Source organism: Misgurnus anguillicaudatus, chromosome 20 (genome assembly GCF_027580225.2).
Source record: "Misgurnus anguillicaudatus chromosome 20, ASM2758022v2, whole genome shotgun sequence".
NCBI lineage: Eukaryota > Metazoa > Chordata > Actinopteri > Cypriniformes > Cobitidae > Misgurnus > Misgurnus anguillicaudatus.
Window position 1 is genome coordinate 17,770,897 of NC_073356.2, and position 18,287 is coordinate 17,789,183.

The window sequence follows — 18,287 nt, forward strand, 5'->3', positions numbered from 1 at the left end:
TTGCAAATAGGTTTGTGTATGCGTATAGCTAAAAATAAACTTCCTTACGGGTTCCCCTCCTCTCCGACAGGCTGCTGGGATGTTCTGCTGGTTTCCTCTTATACGTCTTCGTCACTTTGTCAACATCAGGTTGTTTTCTTGTCATCTCTTCCATAAACATCTGAAGAAAACCAAACTATTTAGAAATCTCTACGCATATATTAATTATAGTCACATTTAAACACTATGAATGACAGAATATGGGACCAATGACAGTTGATTAAGGCAAGTGTCCCGCCTACCTGATGCTCTGTAATTAGCGTCTTCAGCTGTGGGATGTCCTGGGGAAGTGATTCAGTGTCACGCTGGACCAGTGTTGTCTCCGCCCACTGTAGCCATGACAACAGCTCCTCTAGTAGTGTAGCATTGTTGTGTAATTCACTCAGAGCTGTCTCCAAACGCTGCTCGTGTTGTTTGGTCCACGTCAGCACCTGTCGAGCACAACAAACGTGACAATCTATTAAACGACTTATTAATTTTAAAGAGGACCTATTTCATTGATAAAAAACAACGTTATTTTGTGTATTTGGTATAATACACCAACTTAAAAATATTTGGTTATGTTCACATGAAATTTTTGAGTTTGACTGACAAATAAATGTTATTAAAACAAAAGAAACCAGCTTTAGCCACAAGTTTTGTGATTGCAATACCAGTTTTGGCCACAATCCTACATACTGTTCCTTTAAGTTAACAGAACTTTAAAAATTAAGTTTAAACTACTTAATATATTTAATTACATTTAGCATCAGTGTAGCGACTATGCTACATATTTACAGGTTTGATTGCCTCTGTACCTCTTCAAAGCGAGCCCTGATGATGGTGATCCAGTGTTTGATGGTGGTGATGCAGTCGGGGTGGCACACGGCCAGTATGGCCTCACCCATACCAGCAGCTTTATTGACATCTACCCTCTTCTCCTCAACCGTCTGCATGAAGTCCCGGTGTGTGTGCAACAGTGCCTGTAGAGTCTCCACCTCTTCTGGCAGGACACCGCGGAAACGCAAGGTCTGCTCTGCCTCCGACAGCCACTCCAGCAACATCTGAACAGCTGTGCGAAACTCCTCCGCCTACAGATGGAGAACAAACAAGATGTGAGAAGAAGAAATTACATTTATATTTTTTTCTACACGTAACTACTCGTCAGACATACCTGTTTGAGAGCCTGCTGGAGGCGGGTCTGTTTTGAGACTGACAGGGCACAGACAGTTTCCCAGCGGTTGCTGAGCTCCTGCACCTGAACTTTGACCCAAGCTGTGTCGTCACGGCCCGTGTCCATTAGCTCTCTAGCAGAACGCTTCAGAGCTTGCACGCTGCTGGTTCTCTTGCCAAGCTCCTTTTGGAAGGCCTAAAAAGGGATGAAATAATGAACCCAAACTTTATTTGTTCAACAACATTATATGTTTATTTGTTAAACCATTACCTTGTGGGAGTCCATGAGGTTAGAGACCAGGTCCAGATCTCCATGGACAGGCTGATCTTCTGCTAGCTGAGGCTCCACGCGATACAGCCAATCTACAAGAGCTTGGAGAGCCTCAGCAAACTGTCCTGAGAACAACAGAGCTTCCTCCAACTTGTGTTGCCTGAAGAGGACAAAAAATATGTATAACAATTCCTAACCCCTTTTTTTTGACCACCACTGCAAATGTATAGTTTTTTTTTTCACCTCTCCACACTTTTTCCACACACGGTATCCCATTTGTCACGGACCTCCCCCAACAAGTGGTCCAATTTTTGGGTGTCATCGGAAAGTGTGGCTTTGTCTCTCATGGCCTTCCCAGAGCGCACTGTGGTGTCATACACCGGCTGTTTGGACCCAAGAGACTTTTGGAACTCCTGCAGTACCGTAAGTAACAGACAGAGGGCGTAAGAGACACATCTGGATGTTTGCAGTATAACTGCATGCTCCTAAACTCAAGTAGGTAGTGTACCTTATGTTTTGCAAGCTGGACTTTGATCTTGTCTGGCTCGTTGGAGATTTCCAGCTCCGAGTCCAACCTGCTCTCTGCCTCCTCCAACCAATCTGTCAGCTTCCTCCAGGCCTCATGAAACTGAACAACAGAAGAGAGATCAACATCAGAGACTGAAAGAGTAATGAGAAAAGAGAGTAAGAAAGCGGTAACCAGTACCTGCTTGGCTCTCTTGCGGGCCTCATCCAGGTGACGTCCTCTTTCCAGTGACCTCTGTATCAGTTTGTCCCAGCGAGCCTGAACGCTGAGCAGCAGGTTCTTGATTAGAACCACGTCCTGTTTGAGACTGGCGAACCTCAGCTGAGATCCGGCCTTCTCAAGAGCCAGAACCTGGTCTCGGTGGGTGTTCACCTCATTCACGAACACCTACAACATGCAGTGACAAAGAGGATTAGGATCTAGATTGTTAGTAGTAATAATGTACATAAAGGTTTTCTCCAACCTTGTGCTCATCTATCTGGAAGAGTACGGTGTCGAGAATGAGGCTGGGTGCCTGAGCCATGTTGAGAGTCTGCTCTGCTTGGGTCAGCCAGTTAATAGTGTCCTGCAGGGAGGTCTGGAAACCTGTCGCCAGCGAGACAGCTTCTTCCAGTTTAGCCTTTGAAGAGAGAGGCAGACAGACAGATAAACTGGCAATTCAAGTCTTTGAAAATTAATCCATGCACTTTTCAATTCCAAACAAGATCATAGAGACAGAAGTCACTGTTTGCTTCTCTCACCCTTCTGTCATCTATCTTGGCATTAAGACTGGCCCATTTGTTTTGTAGTAGAGCCAGGTTTTGTTGTGTCTGTGTGGTACCGGGTCCAGCGTCTTCTCCTCCTCTGGCCAGCAGCATGGACTCTCCCTTGTCCAGAAGTCGATGGTACTGCTCACCCCTTTGGGTCAACTGAGCCTGGAGCTCCTATAAATACAATAGACAGCAATTGCCTTAACAGTGCAAATGTAGTATTTATATAAACGAGTGTGCTCCAAAACATTGACAAAATTCACATTTAGAAGATATAAATATTCAAAATGTACAGTCTCTCATTTTGCCGATACGGATCAACAATTGAGAAGCTCAGATGCAAAAGGCACTAAATGACCACCTCGGTCAAAAATGAGATGATGATATTGATCAAATGTTCTCTGCGTGTATTATATGTTCATCAAATACCTTCACTTAAAATCCGCTTAATTCATGCCTCGTGCCATGTAGAAGTACAGATTTGTTGTCAGAATCCGCGCTAAACACTGCGTCAATTTGCCACGTCGATTTGTTGTCAGAATCCGCGCTTAACAGCACGTCGATTTGTTGTCAGAATCTGCGCTAAACACTGCGTCATTTTGCCACGTCGAATTGTTGTCAGAATCCGTGCTTAACGGCACGTTGATTTGTTGTCAGAATCCGTGCTTAACGGCACGTCGATTTGTTGTCAGAATCCGCGCTAAACGCCACATAGATTTGTTGTCAGAATCCGCACTAAATGCCATGTCGATTTGTTGTCAGAATCCATGCTAAACAGCAGGTAGTTTTATTGTCATAATCTGCGCTTAACAGCACGTTGATTTGTTGTCAGAATCGCGCTAAACGATGTGTCGATTTGTTGTCAAAATCCATGCTAAACGCCACGTTGATTTGTTGTCAGAATCCGCGCTAAACGGCAGGTAGTCTTATTGTCATAATCTGCGCTTAACGGCACGTTGATTTGTTGTCAGAATCGAGCTAAACGATGTGTTGATTTGTTGTCAGAATCTGCGCTTAAAGGCACGTCGATTTGTCGTCAAAATCTGCGCTAAACGCCACGTCAATTTGTCGTCAGAATCTGCGCTAAACGCCACGCCCATTTGTCACCAGAATCCGCTCTAAACGGCATGTTGATTTGTCATCAGAATCCACGGTAAACACCACATCAATTTGTTGTCACAATACTATCTAAACAGCACATCGATTTGTTGTCAGAATCCACGCTTAACACCACGTCGATTTGTTTGGGCTGAATCCGCTAAACGCCGCGTCTAATACTGCCTCAAAGACACCTCAAAACTGAAACACCCGACGAAATAAATTGAGTTTACTTGGGCATTTTTGTCCGGGTAAAGTAACGCGTGCTTTCCCTGGCCTCTCTTTCCAGTCTTCTGAGCACTCTGCTATACCAGAGCTTCACATCGGAATCGGACGATTCTGAAAACCAAACTACTCGGATCGGAAGCAGAAATATATGATAATATCCAATTTATTCTAACTGTCGTTGTTAAATTGAGAGAGGTTTGTTATGTGATGGTCAGACTGCAGGTGAACTGTGTGTTAATGTACCATGTGTTGTTGCAGCTGCTCTCTGGCGGTCTCAGGCAGGCCACCTGTGGGTTTGGCAGCAGACAGCTGACTCTCTGTGCGTCTGAGCCACTGCAGAAACTCCTCCAGCTCTCCATGGAAACCCTCCGCCTGACACAGAAACCACACAGGGCAAAGACAATGAGCTAATTGATCTAACACCTGTACTACAATATTAACGAGCACTGAATCCCTCCAAACAGCACCTGCTTTATGTGTCATCTTAGTAAACAACATGCACATTCACTTGTATATTGTTTGAGCTTTCTGTAAATCTATTATATCTCAAGCACCTGCTGAAGAGCAGCTTCCAGAAGTTTCTGCCGCTCGTCACTCTTCAGCAGAAGGTTCTTCCAGCTGCGGTTGAGTTCGTCCAGCTGATCCCTCAGGTGGTTGATCTCATCTACAGGACTGGACTCCAGGAGTTCAGAGCCTGCGTTGTTCACCGCCTCCACCGTGGCCCGATGGGACAGCACATCATTTCTTAAAACCTAAATACAGATCTCGATTAAACAGATTTGACCGATAGAGAGAGAAGAGTGTGCAGGCAAAGCCTGATTTACGTACGTGGTGCTTGGCCAGCTCAATTTCAATGGCCTTGGGATCGGAGTTGATGGGCCGCTGGGTGTCCAGTGTGGCGTGAGTGTGACTGAGCCAGGACTGCAGCTCAGAGAGAGCATGCTGAAACTGACCGAGTGCCAACAGAGCCCCTTCCAGCTTGTGCTAAGAGAGACAGAGAGAGGATGAATTGAAAGACCATTTCTTGTTTTTCTTCTCTCTAAACTAATGGCGGACCCCAAAAAACATTATGATAAGCTCAAAGTCAGTGTTGTTGAGATTAGGAAACAGTCTCTATTTGCTCACCTGTCTGACTGTGATCTTGTCCACCAGGTTGTCCCACAGGTGGCGTAGCTCGGTGAGTGGCTCCTGGATCATGTCTCGGTCTGTTTGATCAGTCACTTTCTTGAGCAACAGGTCTCCTTGGTGACTAAGCTTTTCCATGTCAATCTGCTGCTGGTACACCTCTACTTTATACAGCTGTTTCATGAAAAACAAAACAGGTTAACTGAATTTTTGTTTTCTCAAAATGTCTCAAAAGGATTGAGGTAAGGAACAGATTCATACCTTGAGCTCCTCAATCTGTTGTTTGACAGTGCTGAGATCGGTCCCCACGACTGGCATGTCGCAAAGTTTGATGACAGCGTTATCCAGGTAGTCGAACATGCCCTGAAAATGCATGTAGGAAAGATTGTGAACATACAGTTGGGGATTAACCAATCAAATTTGATTCTGAAGAATCATCAGAGAGATATGCACCTGAAGAGCATCCTGGTACTGAACAGAAGCTGTCATGGCCTCCTCCAGTCTCTCCATTCTCTCTCTCCACGTGCGGTTCAGGCCTTCCCAGGCAGCATTCATCTGTATAACACAACAACACAAGTTAGACAGATATCTTGTTTAAAATTGGAGTGAAACAGGGTGCTGTTCGCGTGACCTACCTCATCGATGGTCTTCTTGACCTCTGGTTTTTCAGTCTCTCCACAGGCAAAGATGAGATCAGCACCCAGGGTGCGCACAATCTCCAGTTCTTCCCTCAGACCATCAGTCTCTGCCTTAATAGCCTAAGCGTGAGAGGAAAACATCTTTACTACTTTACTTGCTGATCTTTAGCATCACATTATTAAGTTTCATCTTCTCCAACTACCCATTTTTGGGGTTTTGATATTTTCATGTTAATGGCTTTGAATTAGCACCCCATCATTATGAAATGTGCTTAAAGGGACACTTGACTTTATTTGAAAATTTGCTCATTTTCAGTTTGCTCAATCACATTATTTTTACCGTTTTGGAATCCATTCAGCTGATCTCCGGGTCTGGCGGTATCACTTTTAGCATAGCTTAGCATAATCCATTGAATCTGGTTAGACCATTAGCATCACGCAAAAAAATAACCAAAGTTTCGATATTTTTCCTATTTAAAACTTGACTCTTCTGTAGTTACATCGTGTACTAAGACCAACATAAATTTAAAGTTGCGATTTTCTAGGGACTATACTCTTATTCCGGCGTAATATTCAAGGACTTTGCTGCCGTAACATGACTTCAGCAGGCGCAATGATATTACACAGCGCCCGAAAATATTCCCCTTGGTAACTTTCAATAGCAGGGGACATTTTCGGGTTCTGCGAAATATCATTGCGCCTTCTGCGGCCATTAGTACACGATGTAACTACAGAAGAATCAAGTTTTAAATAAGAAAAATATTGAAACTCTTTGATCACTTTGAGCGCGATGCTAATGGTCTAATCAGATTCAATAGATTATGCTAAGCTATGCTAAAAGTGGTACTGCCAGACCCGCAGATCAGCTAAATGAATTCTAAAACTGTAAAAATTAAATGTTTAACTCTAGAGGAGCTGGAAAATGCATATTTTCAAAAAAAGTGGAGTGTCCCTTTAATTACTCATAAGATTTATCTCTTGCACTGACCTCTGCTGCCTCTATCTGTTGCTTTATGAGTGAAGGATCCACCCCTGGATCCTCCAGCTCTTTTACAATGTCCTGAGAGTCACGCAGCGTGCTCAGCAGAGCGGCCATGTCTGCCCAAAACTTCCCGGAGAGATCCAGAACATCCTGAAGTTTTCCTTCTCTCTCCTCTGCTCTCTGCCTGATTTCATCCCACAGGGAGCGTAACCGCAAGAGTCGGGAACGCACCGCCTGAGGATGGGAACGCAACGCTCACTTATCCAGGGAATTTGATTGTTCAATGAAGCATAAACTTACAAGTGTAGAAATTTACCTTGAGCGGCAGGATCGTCGTGGGGAGCGCGGCTGATGAGCTCTTCTCCGCGGGTGCACAGGGCGCTGAAGGAAGGCAGGAGTTTGTCCAACTCCAGTCCCGTAGCCCGGTGCTCCGCCAGCTGCTCTCGGATCTTGTCCACCTCGGCCGCCACCGGAGGGGGCTGCCGCAGACGATGAACCGCCCCCTCCAGAGTCTCCAACAGCGGGTCCATCTTATCATGAAACTGATGGGAGAAAAGGTGAAGGACGATTAGAACAAATACACCATGCAAGTAATCGGAGAAATGCCTAAAATAAGTAAGGTTGAAGAGATTTATCCGAAATACATGCTACCGTATTTTCTGGACTATAAGTCGCACTTTTTATAGTTTGGCTGGTCCTGCGACTTCTAGTCAGGTGCGACTTATACGTCAAAATTATTTCATTTAAACCAAGAGAAAACATTACCGTCTACAGCTGTGAGAGTCCGCACTATGCTGCTCCTGTATTTATGTAATTCAATGGATTCAGTGATGCAGAATTATTTCGGGACCTTTTTGAACTTGATTTGGCTTGTTGTGTTAATTTAGCCTATTCAGGTATGTTCTTGTATGCTATTGTGTATCGTGTAAATAACTGTTTATGTTACTTTAATATGTACGGACAACCATTCAGCCTGCTGTTCTGTGTGCCATCGTTTAGTTGAATAACTTGCCTTTCTTCCAAAATTAAATGTCTGTTCTTCGGCTTGGATTTTGTGAAGTCATTTTCTAAATAAACGCGACGTATAGTCCAGTGCGACTTATAGTCCAGTGCGACTTATACATGTATACATTTTTTCCTCTTCAAAATGCATTTTTGACTGATGCGACTTATACTCCGGAGCGACTTATAGTCTGGAAAATACGGTAATAAGAGGAAGAAAGAGGTGTTATCTACAGAATACACCACAGAGACATGACACCTTCATCCTGCATGAGCACATGTGTGAAATCATGTGTGAAGCAATGTGCTTATACAGTGCACAGAAATAGACTAAATGTCAAGACTTCAAAGAGTGTTAATACATTTCCCTGTATTTGTATTCAAATTGATCTAGAGAAATTAACTTTTTAAAATAAAATGCTTGCCATTTGCTTTTTCAAATGCTGTAAATGTAAACAATGTAAAGCAATAAGTATAGGAGTAGTATCAGGAAGGGGGTGTCACAGATCTCTTTCACAATATAGGCACAACATTTTGGCACAATGTGAACATAGAAGCTGTTTAAGAAGAAAAACTATGAATATTCCTAATAAATACCCAATGCAATACAGATGCTATTAGTGGGCAATGGAGCTCTTACCTCTACCAACTGAAGGTGTTGTAGAGCAGTGATGGACACACAACGCACATCCACAAACATGAGTGATGGACGGACGATGGACCAAACGGACATGGGATGGGTGGGGAGGTGAGCAGGGACATTACAGCAAGCGGGTGTGAATAAGGTAAGGTATGGGTAAATGTACACACAGGTGAGGTCACAAGAGTTTGATGGGATGGGGGTGGAGAAACAATACAATGAGTTAATTCAACAGCATGCAACAAACCAGCAGGAAGCATCAATAACAAACCTTTAGCCAAAATGCAACCGATGAATGTGATCTAAATGTGATATGCTTTTATATATGATGTATATTGTCTTTTAATAAACTGTAAAAAATGGTGGTGATGACAAAATATGCTGTATAACACCAAACATTGTATTTTCGTAACAGCAGTCCAGTACATGCATAGTGACGTATCATAGCACCCACCTGCGCGGACTGTGAGACGGCTTCATCCAGGGCTGTGGCTCGACCTTTGACCTCCTCTTTGATTTTAATGTAACGTCTCTCTGCGTTATTATAACGCTGCTTGACTGTTTCCCCTTCCTGTGCACTTAGCTCTGCCAGCTGTGGGCCGATCTTTAACAGTTTGTCTATGTGCGGCTTGTGCTCCGCTATAGACTCCCTCAAAAGCTAAACAGAAATATATCATGAATTAATTGAATACATCACCTTATGTCAAAATATAATATCTAAACACCCTATAAAAGAAAAATCTCTTAAAGGTCGACAAAACTATTATATGTTTGTTTACACATTTATACAGTACTGTGCAAAAGTCTTAGGCCACCACCACCAGACTTGTTGTTTTAGAAGTTTTAATGTACATCCACATTTATTTTTCAATCTATTTTATTATGATATAACAGAAAATACAGGAAATATGAAAAAATTATTTTTAGGCACCATCTGTGTTTAGTGTGACCTCTCTTGGCACTAAACACATCTTGAGCGTTTTTGAGCAGAATGAAGTAAAAACACAAATTTCTTTAAAATTAGTAATTAGGATTTAATTTTATTTAGATTTAAGAGATCCTGCAGTTTCCTGCTATTGCTCAATTGGAAGGAGAGTTTACCCTAAAAACTTGACGCATCAGTTAACATTTTTAAACAGTTTTTAATACTATATACACATTTCCTGTATTTTCTGAATGTATTTTATTAAAATCAGACTGAGAAACAATTCTATATGATCACTATTAACAACAAATCTAATTCTGGCATGGTGGCCTAAGACTTTTGCACGGTATTGTATATCTAAAGATCAGTGATTGAGCAAATTCAAGGGTTTCTGGGTCATCTCACTCACCCTCATCTGGTCCTGCTGTTGCCTGAGTGTCTCCGTATCAATAGCAGGAGGGGGCAACTGGGTAATCAGTGTCTCAGTTTCACCCAAAAAGGGTTCGAGTTCTTCGTAAGTCTCCCAGAACCGCGCCACCAGCACCTGAGCCCGCTCCAGAGCCGAGAAGCGCTCAGCATGACTCTGATTGACAGTTTCATAACGGGCACTTAAAGAATCCGTTTTCACCTTCGGGACGAAGAGAAAACGGGTTAATTCAGGTCATCTTTTGAGAGACAAGGAGTCAGCACAGCTGTTCAGCTTTTCCGTACATTATACATGACTCAGCTAAATCAAATCTCTATTGGAAAATGCATGAGTCACAATTAAATTTTCCTTATTCAGCCTCATCAAAGAATAAAGGCAAGGCTTTATCTTTCTCTAACCTTCAGGGCATCTCTCTGTTCTTCACTGCAGCTCTCCAGTATGTCCTCTCGCGTCTTTAGCAGTTGGTCTATAGTGTCTTTGTGACGGATTATGTCGATGTTGAAGGCTCTTTGCACTTGGAGCTGAGCCACAGTCACATCAGGCTCCAGACTGAGAGGTCCCAGTGACGCCAACTTCCTCTCCGTCTCTCCGACCCAGGCCAGCTCTGCGTCCACTGCTTCCTCATACTGATGCGTTTAAAGAAAGGAGTGTCAAAAATATTTACAATTTCAAGCAACAATCTGACCTTAATTTACTAAATCTAATATTGTTAAAGGAAAACACCACCTTTTTTCAATATTTTACGGTTTTTATCTCAACTAAAACGAATTAATACATACCTATCTTTTTGCAATGCGTGCACTTAATCTTTCTACTGCGCGTCGTGAATGTGTTAGCATTTAGCCTAAACACTTCCATGTTTTCCCTATTTAAAGACTGTTACATGAGTAGTTACACGAGTAAGTATGGTGGCACAAAATAAGATGTGACGATTTTTTAAGCGGATAAAAATGAGAACTATATTGTATGGCGGAAGAGCACTTCGTTTGCAGCACTTCGACCTCGTCCGAAGTAATACTGACAGAAGTTTGAGCGAGGGGGGAGTAGTCAGGAGTGATGATGTTACTGCGCGCCAAGGTCAAAGTGCTGCAAACTAAGTGCTCTTCCGCCATACAATATAGTTCTCATTTTTATCCACTTAAAAAATCGCCACGTTTATTTGTGCCATCATACTTACTCGTGTAACTACTCATGTAACAGTCTTTAAATAGGGAAAACATGGAAGTGTTTGGTGGCTTTTAAATTCATCCCTGTTTGGATCCTAAGGAATGAATGGGGCTAGGCTAAATGCTTACATATTCACAACGTGCTGTACAAAGATTAAAAGTGCTTGCAGTTTTAGGGATGTATTAATTTGTCTAAGTTGAGGTAAGAACATAGTAAAATATTTTTAAAAACGGTGGTGTTTTTCTTTAAAGAATGACGTACACTTTTTTAATAATATTATATATACATGAATACAAGACTCACAAGAATACAATAATTATTTTCCTGAAAGAAATAACAGTGAAACACTTTGGTTCTTAAAGGTTGCAGTACCTGCTGTGACCTCTGGATGGCAGCCTGCACTAACTGCACTCTTTGTGTAATGGTTTCGTCAGCGTGGCGGTAACGTTGATTAGCATCAGCAACAAGGCGGTCCAGGCCTTCCCGTGCACGCCAGGGGACCAGATCCAGTAAGGCACTTCCTACCTCGTTCACGGTGTCCAAAACCAAACGCTTTTCGGCAGACACACACTTCAGCTCCTGAGACAAACAGTGGCACAGATACACAGAACCATCAAACGCTGTGATAGGAGAGACACCTCATTTGGTTTAGCAAAAAATTCTCCCATTACATGATGGCTAAATGTAATCGAAACCCTCATTCTCTTGTTCTCAAGTTATGCACTTACTCTTTGCCTGTCTTGATAGGCCGGTGTCGTGTCTGGCTCGCTATTGTTAAGCTCCGCCTCCATGGCATCCAGCCATTGGTTGATGTCATCGTGCGCGCTGGCAAATCGAGTGGCAAGTTGAAGGGCCTGTTCAAGAGTGCGAAGGGCTTTGCTGCTGCCCGCTGTCATCTCTGCATAGCGGCTTTTGATACCATCAAGCTTCTCCTGAATCAGCAGGACCTCCTCACCTGAAAGAAAACCAAAGATGATCAAATCTGAAGTAACGCGTTTTAGTAGAGAGCACAGAGGTTTGATGGACAAGTACCAGTGGTTTGTTTGAGCAGCGCCTGTCCGTTTTTAATGGCCTGATCGACTGTCTTCTTCCGGCTGATAATCTCTTCATTAAGAGCCAGTGGGAAACAGCAATGACATTGAATAATGTGGGTTTTGGTATGCATTTCCTTAAATTGTCCATTTGGATGCTTTATATACATATTCATTTCATTAATTAACAACTTTAATTATTAAATACAATTTTCAACTGGTAGCCCTTATATACAGTATCTCTTTCTGGAATGAGGGCATCTTCTCTAAACTCACTATAAAACAATATTGCTAATCCTCAGCTTCAGTTATCCCTTGAATACTCGTACCAGTGTGTATTTGTGTTGTTGCTCTAGCAGATCCGGCTGATAATTTTGCACGGAAACATCAGCCAGTCTCTGAGCCACCTCTGCTAGCCAGTTTAGGACCTCCACCTCTTCCTCTCCAAACAGCTGTGCATTGGCCAAGGCCTGCTCCAGCATGGCCGCTCTCCGATCGCACCAATCACGCAGCCCTGTGTGCCCACTGCGCACCGCCCTCACGCGTTCGCCCAGCCAATCGCGATCAGCCGCGCAGCTGAGCGGATTCAGCGATTGGCTGAGAGTCTCGAGGTGGTCTACCTCTTTGTCCCGAGAGGACACATCCTCTTGGAAAGCCTGGGATTATAGCCCAGGGTATAAAGAGAGGGGGATGATGGGATGAGAAAAGAAGAAAACGGAAACAAAAATGCAAACAAACATAAATGCAGGATATTGAATAGTGAGTGCGTTTACATGCTATGATCTTAAATACCTGATATTTAAAGTTATCAGGGTTTGTTGTACATGTAAACGCACTCAATAATAAATCATAATTCTTTAATGTGAATGATGTAAAATGAAATATGGATCAACACAAGATGAGATGAAACAACCTTAAAAATGAAACTTGTTTAAAAATGGAAAAGATGAGGGCTGGGTCATGACCAAAGGACTACATTTCATGATAATTACACTCCTGTTAAAACCCACACGAGACTTTTCAAGCATTCAAGTCTGGTCTTTCCTGTACATCTCCAGGCTCTCATCACTTTAAAACTGCTTGAAGAAATGACTCAGATCTTAGTATAGATCTCTTTTTAAACTGCCAGGTACTGCGTACCTTGTGCCTTGCAATCTGTTGTGTGATTTTAGAGGTCTGTGTTCCCATTGGCTCAGCAGAGCTCAGGCGTCTCTCCGTGGCACTCAACCACTCCCCGAGCGGCTCCACGGCTTCATGAAACTGCAGCGCCAACACCTGCAACTCCTCCAGTTGCCGTTGCCTGATGAGGAGGAAATCTGTTATATTTTTATGAGCGCTCTGTATTTATGGCCTTGTTAAACAACCAAGTGACTGGGTTGCCAGTAAGAGATTGGATTAAGGCTTTTTATGGTTGTGTCTGGGTGTCCATATTGCTCTGATTATGGTGTTTGCCTGCCGCTGGCCTTTTCCAGTAAGTTTGTCCATCTCTCTCCGAGACTCTTTAGCTGTCTCTGGATTTTGTCTCTGTCTTGTGTCTCGGCCGTGACAGCGATACGCTCTCCTTCTGCTCGGATCATTTCTACCGTCCCACGACGGTCATCCAGCAAACGCTGCAGAAGCTGAGAACACAAAACATTTCCAAATTAATGTACAGTATGAATGAATGTTATTTAGGACAATGAATTAATCTAATTCACATTTAGCAGACGCTCACTAATAAAATGTTGTAATGCCCCTCCCACATTAAATATATATCACTATATACATATACATATCTATACATCCATCCATCTCTTCATCCATCTATATCTACATATATTTGTCTGTCTATCTGTCAATCTATCCATCCATCACTCCATCTATCTATCTATCTATCTATCTATCTATCTATCTATCTATCTATCTATCTATCTATCTATCTATCTATCTATCTATCTATCTATCTATCTATCTATCTATCTATCTATCTATCTATCCATCTATCCATCTCTCCATCTTTCTATTCATCCATCTCTCCATCTATCTATTCATTCATCTCTCATCTATCTATTCATTCATCTCTCCATCTGTTCATCTATCCGTCTGTCTATCTATCTATTATCTATCTATATCTCTCTATCCATCTCTATCTATCTATTCAACCATCTGTCCATCTATCTATTCATTCATCTCTCCATCTATCTATTCATCCATCTCTCCATCTGTCTGTCTGTCTGTCTGTCTGTCTGTCTGTCTGTCTATCTATCTATTATCTACCTATATCTATCTATCAATCTATCAATCTATCTATCTATCTATCCATCTCTTCATCTATCTATCCATCTCTTCATCTATCTATCCATCGTTTCATCTATCTATCCATCTCTTCATCTATCTATTTATCTCTCCATCTATCTATTTATCTCTGTCTGTCTGTCTGTCTGTCTGTCTGTCTGTCTGTCTATCTATCTATCTATCTATCTATCTATCCATCTCTCCATCTATCTATTTATCCATCTCTCATCTATCTATTCATCCATCTGTCCATCTATCTATTCATCCATCTCTCCATCTGTCCATCTATCCGTCTGTCTGTCTATCTATTATCTATCTATATTTATATATTTCTATCTATATCTCTCTATCTATATCTCTTTATCCATCCATCTCTCCATCCATCTATATCTCTCTATCTATCTATCCATCTCTCCATCTATCCATCCATCTGTCTGTCTATTATCTATTTATATTTATATATTTATATATTTATATCTTAATCTCTCTATCTATATCTCTCCATCTATCTGTCTGTCTGTCTGTCTGTTATCTATCTACATTTATATCTTTCTATCTATATCTCTCCATCCATCTCTCCATCCATCTCTCCATCCATCTCTCCATCCATCTCTCTATCTCTCTATCTATATCTCTCCATCTATTATCTATCTATCCATCTCTCCATCTATCTATTCATATATCCATCTCCATCTATCTATTCATCCATCTCTCCATCTGTCTATCTATTATCTATCTATATTTATATATTTCTATCTATATCTCTCTATCTATATCTCTTTATCCATCCATCTCTCCATCCATCTCTATCTCTCTATCTATCTATCCATCTCTCCATCTATCCATCCATCTGTCTGTCTATTATCTATTTATATTTATATATTTATATCTTTCTATCTATATCTCTCTATCTCTCCATCTATCTCTCCATCTATCTCTCCATCCATCTCTCCATCCATCTCTCCATCTCTCTATCCATCTCTCTATCTATCTCTCTATCTCTCCATCCATCTCTCCATCTCTCTATCTATCTCTCTATCTATCTCTCTATCTATCTCTCTATCTATCTCTCTATCTCCCCATCTCTATCTATCTATCTATCTATCTATCTATCTATCTATCTATCTATCTATCTATCTATCTATCTATCTATCTATCTATCTATCTATCTATCTATCTATCTATCTACTACCTACCTACCTACCTACCTACCTACCTACCTACCTACCTACCCCATCCATCCATCCATCCATCCATCCATCTATCTATTCTCTCTCTCTCTATTTTTCTGTCTGTATGTCTATCTATCCAGTATGTCCTCCCTTCTCAGTGACAAAAAGGTTAAGACCTCTGCTATAAACTATTAAAAGCTCTTATTTACCTTCTGCTCCTGAATTTGAGCCTTCACCACACGGTACTCAGCCGATGGAGGCTTCTGATTGGCTATGAGTTCTTCTGTGTCACTCAACCAGCTCAAGAGCGGCTCCAGGGCATCTTGAAACTTCCCACAATGCAACAGGGCCTCCTGTAGCTGTGCGATTCTTTCAGCGACCTGTGAGAATAAAATTATTTATCATTTAAATCCATATCTTTCAGTCTACTAAAAGACAAATGAAGTAATGCAGATGTAAAGCTTACCCTCTTGTTGAGAGAGTTCCAGCGAAGGTTGGTGGTCTCCAGGTCGTGCTCCAGACCCTGAGTGTCCGTGTGTTTGGCGGCACTCTGGATAAGACCTTGACCCACAGCGTTGACATGCTGCAGTTTAGGTTGAATGCTGTCTACCTGTTCCCTTTCCACAGCCTTCAAGTGAGACAGAGAACACATAGTTTGAGGAGTATGCAACCATCACACTTGTTATGCAACTGGACAAACATAACAACAAGATAATTAGTGTGGTATGGTCGTTTATAATTGGAGAAGCAGTTTGCAGCCCCCACACAGTGGCTGAAATCAAACACAGGGTCTTGGCATTAACACTGTATGGTTCACTTCTTATTCACAGAAGTGATTAGTTTTCACATTATTTGATCTGATGAAAGTAGGTCGAAGGCAGGTTTGTACAAAGAAACAAGGCCATTATGACACTTAGCATCCTTTGCATGTGACTACATTCGTGTTATCATTTGTTTGCAGTTGCCTTGTGACAAGAGGTTTCATTCCTGCTTTAAACAGGATGTCTGTCGGCTTCAAAACAATGAACGACATCCCCAACCTGCTCCACCCTCTCACCGATAGCATATGTGACTGTGAGTGTGTACGCGTCTGCAAAGCAAAGAGAGTGTTTAGTCGCTTTTTATATCCTGTCTAACATTATCCTGAATCCTCCTCCTCCTCAGTGTGTCCGTTTGGAGCCATTTCCCGTTTATAATCCTGATCATTCATCACATGTGGCACTTTCACCCACTAGCACAGAAATAACTTCATTCATCTGGATCTGTGGCATATCTTTCACATGCCATAAACAAGGCTGTAAAGTAACTGAACTACTGTATATGGAGTACTTTCACAGGCTTGTTACAAACTTTAATGCAAATATTTCAATGGACAACAATGGCAACTAACACTTAGTTCTTGTTTTTGAGCTAACTAGCGTATGCAGGTATTTTACTTGATTTTTAAGTGTAAGTTTCAGTGTGTAAGTTAATTGGCCACATCTATTGTAAGGCGACCTCATCAGTTACCACAGCGTGAAGTCTTTGCTCTAAAGCAACTTCTTTATATAATGCCTTTTAATTTAAACTTCACAATGATCACTATTAATTGTTCCTGAATTTAAAGTTTACCATATATTTGCTTTTCTTCTTTCCCTTTCTTTTGCAAAGCTTTTGACACTAGCCACTCTGGAAAATATATAGCATGCCTTTCATTCCACTCAAACTTTTTCAACCAATCTGGCCAGAACGCAAGTCTCTCACACACGCGTATCTCTACAGCACTCTCTGTTTCTGTTGTCACCAAACTTTAAACTCTTTTGTTTCTTACTCAAACCCCCACAGATCACTTTTAGCTTCTGGCAGCTTTCCAACGTACCGCCAACCGCCAACATCACAGTCATTGGAGTCTTTTGTTTGTTTCTCTTTAGGCCAAACCACAAGTCCACATGCAGTGACAAACCGCCTGCCTAGTTTTTAGTAAAGGAATAATGACAATGACTGGCTAAGGGATTTATTGCTATATATTTACTCTATTATAGGCTGATCTTTAGCTAACCCTTCTCAATTCTGATCTGAATCTAGAAGGATTATATAAACACTTAACAAAATTTTTGACAAAAAGACAAAACATTCTAAAACTTCAACTTTTAAATAAACAAAATATTAAATTATACAAAGTACTGCGTTTGGATAGTTGCCTTATTTTTCTGAGGTATTTTATCAAAAAAGGCCCCCGGCACCATCTCGCGGCCCCCAGTTTGAAAAACACAGCTTTACAGTACCACTCAAATGTTTGGATACTGTATCTGTATTTCTCATGATTTCGATTAAAACACTTATGCTTAATTGCTTAAAACTAATTGTGGCCAATAGGGTTGTGCCGATAGACGATAGTATCTAATATAGACGGTTTCATCGGACACACGTGATACACGTCTGGATCCGAACCTTACTTCCGGTTTCGTTTTTTTAATGGTCTGACTAGTTGCTAAACTGATCTCTTGAACAAATGCCTTGTCGAAAATAACAAACGTTTTGGTTTCCTAGGTAATCTATGTGTTGTTTTTTGCTTGTTATATAAATAAACTCTGTTAAAGAACTTTGTTATTTATTCTTAGCGGAGTTTACCAGAAGTTACGTGCAGACCACGACAGCCGCTTGTTTATGTTGTTACTGCTGAAACTGTCTATATTAAAGCAACACTATGTAGTTTTTTTACCTTTAAATAATGTCTCTAAAATTATTTCAGTGATAGAACAACTCTTAACTGGATGAATTCTACTGTTGCTGCAACCTGAGCAGCCTCCTAGCTGCTACAAGCACACTCTGAAAGTGGCCGTGGAGGGTAGGAAACACAGC

At 41.6% G+C, this 18,287-nt stretch overlaps 1 protein-coding gene across 1 annotated transcript in view; it reads right to left on the reverse strand.

The window, feature by feature from the left end:
- The window catches only part of macf1a (microtubule actin crosslinking factor 1a), a 212,967-nt gene that overhangs the window by 14,401 nt on the left and 180,279 nt on the right, over positions 1-18,287 (reverse strand). The window contains exons 61-90 of the mRNA XM_073858236.1: positions 15,913-16,074; positions 15,656-15,826; positions 13,453-13,619; positions 13,141-13,300; positions 12,329-12,656; positions 12,002-12,085; positions 11,698-11,924; positions 11,342-11,548; positions 10,201-10,428; positions 9,785-10,003; positions 8,905-9,108; positions 7,127-7,350; positions 6,815-7,043; positions 5,824-5,946; positions 5,642-5,743; positions 5,450-5,551; positions 5,189-5,362; positions 4,892-5,047; positions 4,618-4,815; positions 4,307-4,435; positions 2,729-2,911; positions 2,452-2,607; positions 2,169-2,375; positions 1,971-2,090; positions 1,706-1,875; positions 1,463-1,622; positions 1,193-1,387; positions 837-1,109; positions 282-470; positions 49-160 (exon numbers count right to left, since the gene is read on the reverse strand). Coding sequence (XP_073714337.1) covers positions 49-160; positions 282-470; positions 837-1,109; positions 1,193-1,387; positions 1,463-1,622; positions 1,706-1,875; positions 1,971-2,090; positions 2,169-2,375; positions 2,452-2,607; positions 2,729-2,911; positions 4,307-4,435; positions 4,618-4,815; positions 4,892-5,047; positions 5,189-5,362; positions 5,450-5,551; positions 5,642-5,743; positions 5,824-5,946; positions 6,815-7,043; positions 7,127-7,350; positions 8,905-9,108; positions 9,785-10,003; positions 10,201-10,428; positions 11,342-11,548; positions 11,698-11,924; positions 12,002-12,085; positions 12,329-12,656; positions 13,141-13,300; positions 13,453-13,619; positions 15,656-15,826; positions 15,913-16,074 — 5,359 coding nt within the window. The remainder of the gene's footprint in view (positions 1-48; positions 161-281; positions 471-836; positions 1,110-1,192; positions 1,388-1,462; positions 1,623-1,705; positions 1,876-1,970; positions 2,091-2,168; positions 2,376-2,451; positions 2,608-2,728; positions 2,912-4,306; positions 4,436-4,617; positions 4,816-4,891; positions 5,048-5,188; positions 5,363-5,449; positions 5,552-5,641; positions 5,744-5,823; positions 5,947-6,814; positions 7,044-7,126; positions 7,351-8,904; positions 9,109-9,784; positions 10,004-10,200; positions 10,429-11,341; positions 11,549-11,697; positions 11,925-12,001; positions 12,086-12,328; positions 12,657-13,140; positions 13,301-13,452; positions 13,620-15,655; positions 15,827-15,912; positions 16,075-18,287) is intronic.